The following is a 12959-nucleotide window of genomic DNA, read 5'->3' as shown; positions in this document are numbered from 1 at the left end:
TTAGCTCCACATTAACATTTTATTTTACTCCTTGTATTTTGTGACCTGTAACTTTCAAGATAAGCTGAAATCCTAGACTTATTATGTACTCTGAAAATTAGAACTAATTGAATATTTTTTTGAATTACTTTCCTTAAGCTGCATTTATTATACACACATTATTATTGCCTAAACTGTGAAAACATTTTTTATTTTTTTTATAATAAACAAGAATTTATATATGTATATGTCACATCAGATTAAAGCCCTTTTTGTACTTTAAAAATATACGATATAGAACATGTGTTGGTAAATAAGAAAAATGCAAACAGAGGTTGAACACAAACAGCAAAAAATTCAAAAAATGCTTGTGTCTTTAAGGGCGAGTCCAGTTTTTGAAGCTGCATCCTTAAGGGGTAAATGTACATATACAGATTTATGTACGGTATACAACGTGTGACGAAAATACCTTAGTCACTGGGATTTGGAGGGGCCTGCTTGCCAGCCTCTTGCCCAAAGACTATGGGCCCTGCAAAAAGACATGTTAAAAAGTGACTTCCATGGGAATATGTGCCTCTTCCCCCTCCCCCCTTTTCCTGTCCTATTGTTTCTCCAGCAGGGCGTTGTCCCAGGGACACTGCCAGACCAGTTGAAACTGGCTGCCCTGTCCCTCCTCAATCTCCCCTCAGCCCTTGCTATTGTCTGACCCCACCCTTCCTTGTACTAAAAGGGGACAATTAACATTGAAAATAGACCGACCCGGATAGCTAAATCTATGGAGCTAATTCTGGACAGATTTCTGCCAAACAGTAGGTGAAAAAATTCTTTGGCTCCATGGCGATTTGACTGTGTTCAGGGGATCTGAGCGCTGTTCGGATATATTGAGCGCTCAGATCCAAGCTATCTGGGGATAGGTTGAATGTGGGGGTTCCGTTTGGTGAAATATAAGTTATGTATTTTAATGTGTTTTTGTTACAGTTTTAACTTAGAAATATTTTCTGTACCTGGAGATAATTACGTTTACTACGGCCACTTAACCCAATTATCTGCAGGATAGAGAGGAGGGATTTTACTGTTTGTGTAGGAGTGTTTCATATTGTATTGTACTTTGATTGGCTGCTGTAATTGTATTCCAGTCCTCCACACGGTCCCTGTGGGAGTATCCCTTGATGGAGGACTTGCATAAAAGGCCAAGTGGTGGCCACCATTAAACAGATCATCTTGCACCTTCATGAAGTCTTGGCTCATGTTTGAAGGATTGGAGATCTACACTCTGGGGATTGCTATAATCCCTATACTCCCCAGGGTATAACCACTAAGCTCTGGTAAGAACTTGTTCCTGTTCCTGCTCTCTGGAGTTAAGAGAGGTCTACCACGGGAAGCGGGATTCTGGTCTTGGGTCCAGAGTAGGCGGAAGACGGCGAAACCCTGCGGTTTGTGGGGTTTGCGGTGGTTATGGTGTCGAGTGCAGTGCTGACGGTCCTTGGCGAGCACTAGGAGCATCGTTCGACGGAGGCACCCAGGCAGGGTGGCAGGTGGTCCGTCACACAGCGTAATGTACGGTATACAGCTTAATGTACGTATACAATTTAATATACAGTATACAGCTTAATGCATGGTAAAAAGCTTATTGTATGGTATATAGCTAATTGTACAGTAGACAGCGTAATCTATGTTATACAGGTTTATGTACAGTATACTGCTTATTGTACAGTACACAGCTTAATGTATGGTATACAGCTTAATGTATGGTATACAACTTAATGTACGGTATACAGCGTAATGTATGTATACAACTTTATGTACATTATACCGCGTAATGTACGGTATACAGCTTAATGAACGGCATACAGCTTAATGTATGAATACAGCTTAATGTACAGTATACAGCTTAATGTACAATATACAGCTTAATGTATGGTATACAGCGTAATGTACGGCATACAGCTTAATGCCCGGTATACAGCTTTTTGTATGGTATACAGCCTTATTTACAGTATACAGTGTAATGTATGGTATACAGCTTAATGTACAATATACAGCTTAATGTACAATATACAGCTTAATGTATGTATATAGCTTAATGCACAGTCTACAGCTTAAAGGACCACTATAGGCACCCAGACCACTTCAGCTTAATGAAGTGGTCTGGGTGCCAGGTCCACCTAGGATTAACCCTTTCTGCTGTAAACATAGCAGTTTCAGAGAAACTGCTATGTTTACCTATGGGTTAATCACGCCTCTAGTGGCTGTCTCATTGACTGCCGTTAGCGGCGCTTCCCACTGTGATTTTCACAGTGAGAAGACGCCAGCGTCCATAGGAAAGCATTGAGAATGCTTTCCTATGAGACAGGTTGAAGGCGCGCGCGGCTCTTGCCGTACATGCGCATTCAGCCGATGACGTCGGAAGGAGGAGGAGTAGAGTCCCCAGCGCCGAGGGAGCCCGGCGCTGGAGAAAGGAAAGTGTTTAACCCCTTTCTCTCCATCCAGTCCGACGGGAGTGGGACCCTGAGGGTGGGGGCACCCTCAGCGCACTATAGTGCCAGGAAACCAAGTATGTTTTCCTGGCACTATAGTGGTCCTTTAATGTACAATATACAGCTTAATGAATGTATACAGCTTAATGCACAGTCTACAGCTTAATGCACAGTCTACAGCTTAATGTACATATACAGCTTAATGTACGGTATATAACTTAAGATAGTTGTTATGGTGACTGTAGCCTATCCCTGCAGGCTTTTCAATGTAAACACTGCCTTTTCAGAGAAAAGCAATATTTACATTGCTGATTTTAAACACTTCCGAGGTGCAGTCACTCAGACAGCCACTAGTGAAGCTTCCTGGGTCAGTGCTGCACAATATGCAGGACCTCCTCTTTGCAAAGAGATGCGGCACGCTTCCCATATAGATGCATTGGATTGGCTGAGATTGTCAAGGCTGATAATCTCTGCCATGAAGGCAGGGCTAGTCATGCAGAGACCAGGGCTGCGATGGAGAAAAGGTAAGTTTAATACCTTTTATCTCCACTCTAAAGGGGACAGGGGGTCTAAATATCTATCCCAGCACTATACTGTTCCTTTAAGTTAGGTAGCTCTCCATGAAGCATCTCTGGTGAACCCCAATAGTGATAGATGCTTCCAATAAGAGTGAATTAGGCCACAAAATATGAATTGGCGCTTCAGTGACATCACAGCTTGGAGTCTGGATCATCTGAGCCTACTAGAGATGCCAAATAGTTTATTCTTCTCCATAACCACTGCAATTAAGTGTTGTAGTTATGGTGCGCTGGAGTGCCTTGATTCTCTGCTACAAACGTTGGATATCCCTGTTGGAGAGGAAGGATTACAAAGCCCTGTGGGGAGGCCAATAAAGTGCTCAGAACGGCCACTGACCTCTCAACGTCATGTAAAACTTGCAGTGCGGCAGTTGATCTCAACTTGATCTCCCATACGGCAATATCAAGGAAATCCTTTGTAAGTGAAAGTAACCTGACCACGAGGCTAGGAGATAAAGGTCTTCCACACATTACATAAAAACGGGAAAGGACAGCAAATCTACTTACTGAGTTCCCAGCTTCTGCAGCTAATCGAGCTGCGTATCGGGCAATCAGACGATGTTCCTCATCCAGCTTGCTTGGGCTGTCCAACACACTAGACATGGGAAGAGAAGAATGTCAGGATTGAAAGCGCAACTCAAGCATAAAAATAACAGGCCTGTGGCTTCAAGCATCAAAAATCTTCAAATATTACATGCCCATCATCGACAATGCTCCCAAACTTGGAAATGTATCAAATAAATGGGATTTTCCAGAGGAACTGAAAATAATAAATATATTGGAGGTGTAGCATATGTATTTGGGGTACATCCAGGAATTGGGGAAAAAGGTGTACAGTATAATTGTGTTAAGTGTTAATCTAAGGGGAGGAAATGTGTGGGAGGTACATCCATGTGATTGGTTAATTTCATCCTCCCCCTGGGAGTGTCCTGTATGTACTTGTTGGTAATAAAAGCCAGACTGGGTGTCCCAGTCTTGAGTTCCTGCTTAACCCTCAAAATGAAGTGTCGTCTCGTTCTTGGGGGGGATTGGATTGTAAGCTGACTGCCAAGAGTGTAAGCCGATTGTATGCTTTTCTTGTTCAGCTGTTCCAGTTCGGAGTGTTATTTCGTATCCAGATCGGGAGTGTGTTGTTCTGCAGTAGCTGTGCCTGTATCCAGAAAAGGGGATTATCGCCTAAACTGGGTTTTATCCTCTTGTAAGTGAAACGGTCCGCAACAATTGGTGGCAAGCGGCGGGATCGTTCCTACAACCAGAGGGACAGCTACAGACAACACCATTCCTGGATTACAAAGTGAGGGCAACGCCAGTACCCGTACAGCGCCCCTATCTACAAGGAACCAACTGCAGCAGAGCAAGCATGGCACCCAGCTACACTCAAGAGGCGTATGACAGAGAGGTCACCAAGATACTGGCTTTATGCGGACCCAACCCCTCAGAATATAGAGTGCAGCGTGTGAAGCAAGCAGTGCGAGAGTACTTGCCGTGGGAATCAGAGTGGGCCAGGGGGTTTGCAGACCTCCCTCCCCAGCGGCAATGTGTGGCCCAGGGAGCTGATGGTGTCGTCCATCCTCCCCAGCAGCCGTGTGTGTCCCAGGGAGCCGAAGGTGCAGTCCTTCCTCCCCAGCGGCAGGCTGAGTTACAGAGGGCAGAGGTTGTTGTTCCTGCCCCCCAGCAGCAAAGTGATATGCCAAGAAGGCAGTGTGAAGTGAAGGGAGAGGAGAGCAGCGTCCTCCCTCCCCAGCGGCAATGTGTGCCCCAGGGAGCTGATGGTGTCGTCCATCCTCCCCAGCAGCCGTGTGTGTCCCAGGGAGCCGAAGGTGCAGTCCTTCCTCCCCAGCGGCAGGCTGAGTTACAGGGGGCAGAGGTTGTTGTTCCTGCCCCCCAGCGGCAAAGGGATATGCCAAGAAGGCAGTGTGAAGTGAAGGGAGAGGAGAGCAGCGTCCTCCCTCCCCAGCGGCAGTGTGTGCCCCAGGGAGCTGATGGTGTCGTCCATCCTCCCCAGCGGCAGTGTCTGTCCCAGGGAGCAGAAGGTGCCGTCCTTCCTCCCCAGCGGCAGTGTGTCCTGCAGGGAGCAGAGACAGTCAGTCTCGCACCCCAGCAGCCGGACAAAAGAATGAAAGGGGAGACAGCTGGTCCCCCTTTCCACCAGCAGAGAGAGTGGCAGGGAGAGGAGCCTGCTAACCCCCCTCCCCAGCGGCAGTTTACCGTCCAGAGAGAGGAGCTTGTTACACCCTCTCTCCAGCGGCAGCCTAACCCACCAAGGGGAGATGTTAAGCCCCACATCTGTGCAGATGGGACCGTAGTCTCTGCACTTACAGCACAAGGGATAGGGACGGTCGGTCCTGTCCCCCAGCCACAGAGCGATATATCTAAAGGGGAGACAGTCGGTCTCCAGCAGCCAGGCTCCCACCAGACTACTCCCGTGGTAGTGCTGGCAACAGGACAGAGTACCGCTGGTCTCTGCCCCCTCAGCAACCCACCAAGGCAGCCTATCAGTCTCTCACCCAGCCGTGGGGAGGCACCTGAACTTGGACAAAATTCTCCCTCACCCAGGTGTGGTAACTGTTTATTATGGGTGGGCTGCTCTACTACTTCTGTTCTGTGGGTGGGTTGCTGGACTAACCAGGGCACTGACCGGCAGGAGGTCAGATACCCTGTTAGTCTAATTGGTAAAGGGGAGAATTGTGGCGAAACCAACTTCGCCACTGTGGGCTGGAGAAGCCTGGCTGCTAGCCTCCTGCCCGCTGACTATGGCCCCTGGACATATTGCGCTTTAAAGACTAGGCATGTATAATTTATATTGCTGCTACTGGCCCTTTAAAAGCAGCGATGGACATATTGGAACTTTTGGGACTACTGCACCTTTAAGACTGTGGAGCGTAGTACAGTAATCCTGCCTTTAATACTTTAATGTCATGTATGTATTTTTGTATGCAGTTTAACCTGGGATATGTATGCAGCATTCAACTGATTGTTCGGTAGAATCACTCCATTCATTGTATGGAGGAAACTACCGAACAACCAGACCACCCAGGACTAAGTGTGCCTCCAATTACCGTTTGCAACAATGTTGCAAACAGGTAATTGGCAATCCATGTAATGTATTATGTGTCCTCTGGGTGGCCGCCATTCGGGAAACAACCACGTGGCGGCGGCCATCTTTAACTGCCGAACAGCGGTGTTTTGCCGTCGAGTGTCTGGAACTGAAATCGGACACTCGACTAGGCAAACACCGCTGAGACCTCCAGACTTCCAGGAATTCGTATAAAAACTACCGAATGACCAGCCGTTCGGTAGAAAGAACCCCACAAACAAGGGAATTCATTCAAACCCTCTCCAGGCTCTATAACACAGGCAATTCGTCTGTTTTCATTCCCTTGTTTGTGACCGACCGCAGGGCCAAAATGCATGGAACTGTTTTCGGATACTTTACCCATGCGGTCGGTCAATACTTTAAAGTCCCATAACTCCTGAACCATTTATCCGAATGGGCTGATTCTTGGATATGTTGTCCCCCTGAATAAGGGCTATCAGGGGATACCTGTTTTGGAGGTGTAGCATATGTATTTGGGGTACATCCAGGAATTGGGGAAAAAGGTGTACGGTATAATTATGTTAAGTGCTAATCTAAGGGGAGGAAATGTGTGGGAGGTACATCCATGTGATTGGTTAATTTCATCCTCCCCCTGGGAGTGTCCTGTATGTACTTGTTGGTAATAAAAGCCAGACTGGGTGTCCCAGTCTTGAGTTCCTGCTTAACCCTCAAAATGAAGTGTCGTCTCGTTCTTGGGGGGGATTGGATTGTAAGCTGACTGCCAAGAGTGTAAGCCGATTGTATGCTTTTCTTGTTCAGCTGTTCCAGTTCGGAGTGTTATTTCGTATCCAGATCGGGAGTGTGGTGTTCTGCAGTAGCTGTGCCTGTATCCAGAAAAGGGGATTATCGCCTAAACTGGGTTTTATCCTCTTGTAAGTGAAACGGTCCGCAACAGCCCCCCTCCCTGCCATGTATCAAGCAGGGAGGGGGGACGAAAACATTTTAAATAATAATTAAATTAAAAAAAAAAAAATAATAATAATTAAATTAAATAAAAACAATAATACAAAAAAATATTAAAATAATTAAAAAATAATAATAATAAAATTGCCCACCCCCCACCAAGGCTCGGCCACACACACACACACACACACACTGCACTCATACACACACACACTGCACTCATACACACACACACTGCACTCATACACACACACTGCATTCATACACACACACTGCACTCATACACACACACACTGCACTCATACACACACACACTGCACTCATACACACACACACTGCACTCATACACACACACACTGCACTCACACACACACACACACGCTGCACTCATACACACACACTGTAAATAAATATTCAATTAATATAATTTTTTTAGGATCTAATTTTATTTAGAAATTTACCAGTAGCTGCTGCATTTCCCACCCTAGTCTTATACTCGAGTCAATAAGTTTTCCCAGTTTTTTGGGGTAAAATTAGGGGCCTCGGCTTATATTCGGGTCGGCTAATACTCGAGTATATACGGTATTTTAATTTTGGCAAATTCCTGTTTTCAGCTGAAACGGAATAGGCCCATTTTCGACTGAAAATTTCGGCAGCCGAAATTTCGGTGCATCCCTAGTTGTACCTATCGATAAAAGTGGTGACAAAAATCTTGGAAAATGCGTCCACACGCAACTATGTGAGTATTATCAACAATCAAACTATCTGACCCCTGATCAATCAGGCTTCCATCCAAATCACTCATTTCGACTGCCCTCTTAAAAGTTTGCAATGACATCCAAACTGGCATGGAATAAGGCGACTTAACTGGAGCTATTTTTCTTGATTTTGCCAAGGCCTTTTACACAGTAGCCTATGGCATTCTTTTGCAAAAACTTAAAAAATTAGGCATTGGTGATCATCCACTAACCTGGTTAGCACTACCCTCCCTTTTCCAGTCACATGTGGTGTTCCCCAAGACTCCATACTCGGCCCCATGCTATTCACATTATTTAAAAACGATCTGCCTAACGTCTGCAAATCCTCAACTGTACACATGTACGCAGATGATACTAATCGACGTAAACCCAAACTACCGCAGCTTGAGGCTGTGCTCCAAAACCAATTCACAGAGGTAGAAAAGTGGATAGCGGATAACAAACTCTTCCTAAACACTGACAAAACCGGTACAATGATCTTTGGAACTGTACCTAAATTACGTAAACTATAAATTCAACAACTGTGTATCAGAACAAATTCAAATAGCACAAAGACAGCAGTCTGCTCTTTTAAATATCTCGGTATGTTGCTAGACTCCAATCTATCCTTTGGCCTTTACATTGAAATAATCTCTTCAAAACTTTACCCAAAAACTAGGTGCCCTGTACAGAAACAAATCCTGCCTAAGCCCTACAGTAAGGAAACAGTGCAACAAATGCTAATGCCGGTCATTGATTATGGGGATGTAGTGTATGCACCCGCACCGCAAACCCACCTTAATAAACGTAATATGTTATATAACTCGTACTGCCGCTTTGTACTAGAATGGAATTACTTTACCCACCACTGTGATGTTAAAATAACTAAACTGGCTGTCGCTGGAATCCTGACGCACTCTTCATCTTTCCAGCCTTGTGTTTAAGAGCTTTTCTGGGAAACTCCCACCATACCTGAGCAGAATGCTCTCCCCGGCTGTTCCCACCTTCTATAACCTCCGATCCAGTACCAGTACAAAATTTAGCATACCGCAATACAAAAATAAAGTGTCTCGATCCTCATTTTCCTACAGAGCGGGGCAATTATGGAATAACCTCAGGGACACAGTCAGATCTTCATTCAATCTAAAATCTTTTAAGAGATCTATGGCAATATACCTCAATACATGGTTGAATATATTTATTACCTGTTATGTATTAAATTTATATATGTGTGTATGTATGTATGTGTATATATAGTGTTGTTAGTGTGTGTATATATATATATATATATATATATATATATATATTTTGTATATTGTATTTTCGTAATATTGTATCAATGCAATGTTTTGAGGACCCATTGCATGGAACGAGATAAATCTCAATATATCCATCCTTGTAAAATATTTTATGAATAAATAATCTGATATATCATATATTATATAATTTCATACATTCAGAGTTGGGAACAATGTGCAAAGATACAAGTGATGGCAAACATGCACAAACTATTTGTAACATTTTTGAAGCCTAGTGTGTTATATCATTTGAATTGAGTCGCCTATTTAGGTAAGGAAGAGATCCCACCGCGGTGGCTCCATTCGTGCCTAATGTGGTGACATATAACCTTGGAAGGTTGATGCTCAATTTATCGGAGTGCTTTGCAGAAATAAAAGCAAAGAAAAACCATGTTCTAAAATAATACTGAACAAAAACATAGGGAACGAGAGCATTTGCGCGACTTACTCAAAGTGGGTTATAGAAAGAATACATTTTGTGTGCAATAGAACCAACAAGCACTACACCCGTCATTCATGCCATCTGTTTGGGGTCCATGCACAGCAATCCCTGAGCTCTGCTAATACATTGCTTCTCATAGAGAAGAACTGAGGTCATAGGGTGAATGCACAGCAATCCCTGAGCTCTGCTAATACATTGCTTCTCATAGAGAAGAACTGAGGTCATAGGGTGAATGCACAGCAATCCCTGAGCTCTGCTAATACATTGCTTCTCATAGAGAAGAACTGAGGTCATAGGGTGAATGCACGGCAATCCCTGAGATCATAGGGTCCATGCACGGCAATCCCTGAGCTCTGCTAATACAATACTTCTCATAGAGAAGAACTGAGGTCATAGGGTGAATGCACAGCAATCCCTGAGCTCTGCTAATACATTGCTTCTCATAGAGAAGAACTGAGGTCATAGGGTGAATGCACGGCAATCCCTGAGATCATAGGGTCCATGCACGGCAATCCCTGAGCTCTGCTAATACAATACTTCTCATAGAGAAGAACTGAGGTCATAGGGTGAATGCACAGCAATCTCTGAGATCATAGGGTCCATGCACGGCAATCCCTGAGCTCTGCTAATACAATGCTTCTCATAGAGAAGAACTGAGGTCATAGGGTGAATGCACAGCAATCTCTGAGATCATAGGGTCCATGCACGGCAATCCCTGAGCTCTGCTAATACAATGCTTCTCATAGAGAAGAACTGAGGTCATAGGGTGAATGCACGGCAATCCCTGAGATCATGGGGTCCATGCACAGCAATCCCTGAGCTCTGCTAATACATTGCATCTCATAGAGAAGAACTGAGGTCATAGGGTGAATGCACGGCAATCCCTGAGATCATAGGGTCCATGCACGGCAATCCCTGAGCTCTGCTAATACATTGCTTCTCATAGAGAAGAACTGAGGTCATAGGGTGAATGCACGGCAATCCCTGAGATCATAGGGTCCATGCACGGCAATCCCTGAGCTCTGCTAATACATTGCTTCTCATAGAGAAGAACTGAGGTCATAGGGTGAATGCACAGCAATCTCTGAGATCATAGGGTCCATGCACGGCAATCCCTGAGCTCTGCTAATACAATACTTCTCATAGAGAAGAACTGAGGTCATAGGGTGAATGCACAGCAATCTCTGAGGTCATAGGGTCCATGCACGGCAATCCCTGAGCTCTGCTAATACAATGCTTCTCATAGAGAAACATTTGCAGCATTTATTCATTCATCTATTGATACTATGTGTGATCGAAGGTTGAAAGAACGAAGAGTCTCTGTCTGAAAGCCACTAGAGAGATTTTTGTATGCAAAACGAAAACATTTCTCAGAAATAGCAATGGTTTACATTGCCAGATAAAAGGGACCGCACACCTGCACCACAACCACTACACAAACCAATTGTGTCTCTTTCATAGCGATTTTAATTATTATAAAAATAAGGGCCCGACATTCTAAAAAATGTTAAGGAACACATCTAATTAAAAATAAGAAATGATATATATGTTTAATTAGATTGTTCCTTTAAATAACTTCCACATTCTCTTCATCATTGGCCATGCAACCCGTCCACGAAAACTCTCAAGATAAAAGCAGGGACATTATGTTTTTTTTAATTAGAATGGCTGAATGAAAGATTCCAAGAGCAAATAAACAAATATATTGGTCCGTGCCCTGAGCATACACAGAACATGTACTGTTATCATGCAAGACAGTCTGGTGACTAATCACGTCTGGTGGCTAATCACGTCTGGTGGCTAATCACGTCTGGTGGCTAGTCACGTCTGGTGGCTAGTCACGTCTGGTGGCTAATCACGTCTGGTGGCTAATCACGTCTGGTGGCTAATCACGTCTGGTGGCTAATCACGTCTGGTGGCTTATCACGTCTGGTGGCTTATCACGTCTGGTGGCTTATCACGTCTGGTGGCTTATCACGTCTGGTGGCTTATTACTATCTGGCTTTAAATGGTAATAGGACCCATTCCATCCCTTTCTAACCTGCATCTAAATCCAACAGTCAGAGATTAGCTTTCCTTTTGGGACATCGATAAAACATGGACATTCATTCAATAGTCGCTCAGGAAACACTGATTTTACTCAAACCGCGGTTCATCATATAAATCATTCATCAGTTATCAATTATAAAGTCTACCAACCAAATCATGTAAAGGTCCCTTTTATTGTAGCTTCAGCAATTCTGTCTTTCCTACTTCCAAATACTGACATTTCAATGGGAAACAATGTTTTAACAAGCCAGGGGACTTCTTGATGTCAAAATATAAAGCAGTAAAAATAGTTATAGCGAGAAAAGTATCTACATTAAAGGACAAGCTCTAAGGTGGAAACACCACACACACGTGTCACACTGAATCTCACGGTAGCTGAAATAAAAATGTTCCTAACCGTGTGCCGTTGCGGAGCCGTGTCACATAGTCTGCTATCAGCGCATGTTCATCTGGTAATCGGCAGGATGTCTCCGTGATGTTTTGTAACCTAGTAATGATCAGTAAAGAAGTCAAACTTAAATTAACAAACACAATGAGGGAACCTTTCAGCTTTTGGCGGCACGAAGAATATCAGAGTATGGACGGGCACGCCAGGAGAAGAAAGGAACAGCAAGGAAAAACAAACAAACAAAAAAACTGAAAACATGAACAAAATCACAATAACATTGTATCAAGACAACACAAGCAAATTATAATGGTAAATCATTAACATGAGTAAATTATAACAAAACAAAACTAAATAAATACTGAAAAGAAATAAGAAAAACAAAACAAAAGGACAAATGAAGCTGTATGAAATATGAAATAAAACAATGAACGTAAAACTACCGGGAGAGTTCAGTCGGGAGCCACCCAGACACCTAGAAGATGCTAAACGTTGATAGATTCAAGATGGTGGACCGGTAGAGACGTGCCAATTACATTAATTATTAGCAATAAAGAGATTAACGCAAAGCATCTTACAGGTCTCTGGATTCGCCCTGTGTTTAACTTTTTGCAAAAAATAATATACCTAAATATATTTTTAGCTTCACTGGGAAGGATGAGGAAGAGATTATGTGTTCTCCTGGCCATACAAGAATCTTGTTTGATGTATCTAATGAACTAGATTGTCCGTGGAATTCCATGCGCCAGTGCTGATATCTTCCTGAACGTTTTCCCTCAGATTTAATAAATTATATCCCTCACGAATGCTGAATTATATATACCATCAACCCCATTGGCTTGAGGAATTATGGGATATATACAGCGCCTCCATTGAGAAGAGGACCATGATTGATTGATTGATTGAAAAACCTCAGCCACACATGGATTGAAAAAGTACATTTGTGATGTAGGCTGCGCCAAAATGTGATTGTAGTCCTTGTAGGATATATCCACCCAAATATAGAAAAGACAA

The 12959-nt window shown here is 43.7% G+C and overlaps 1 protein-coding gene across 3 annotated transcripts in view; it reads right to left on the bottom strand.

Moving 5' to 3' along the window:
* The window catches only part of DTNB (dystrobrevin beta), a 261550-nt gene that overhangs the window by 75724 nt on the left and 172867 nt on the right, over positions 1 to 12959 (bottom strand). The window contains exons 10-11 of one of the 3 annotated variants that reach the window (XM_063441890.1): positions 11958 to 12047; positions 3542 to 3629 (exon numbers count right to left, since the gene is read on the bottom strand). In XM_063441890.1, the coding sequence (XP_063297960.1) occupies positions 3542 to 3629; positions 11958 to 12047 (178 nt within the window). Of the gene's footprint in view, positions 1 to 3541; positions 3630 to 11957; positions 12048 to 12959 lie in introns of those variants that run through there. The other 2 variants (XM_063441891.1, XM_063441892.1) reach the window with 2 other exon arrangements.

Source organism: Pelobates fuscus, chromosome 2 (genome assembly GCF_036172605.1).
Source record: "Pelobates fuscus isolate aPelFus1 chromosome 2, aPelFus1.pri, whole genome shotgun sequence".
NCBI classification, from domain to species: domain Eukaryota; kingdom Metazoa; phylum Chordata; class Amphibia; order Anura; family Pelobatidae; genus Pelobates; species Pelobates fuscus.
This window is presented reverse-complemented; position numbering and strand designations above follow the sequence as displayed.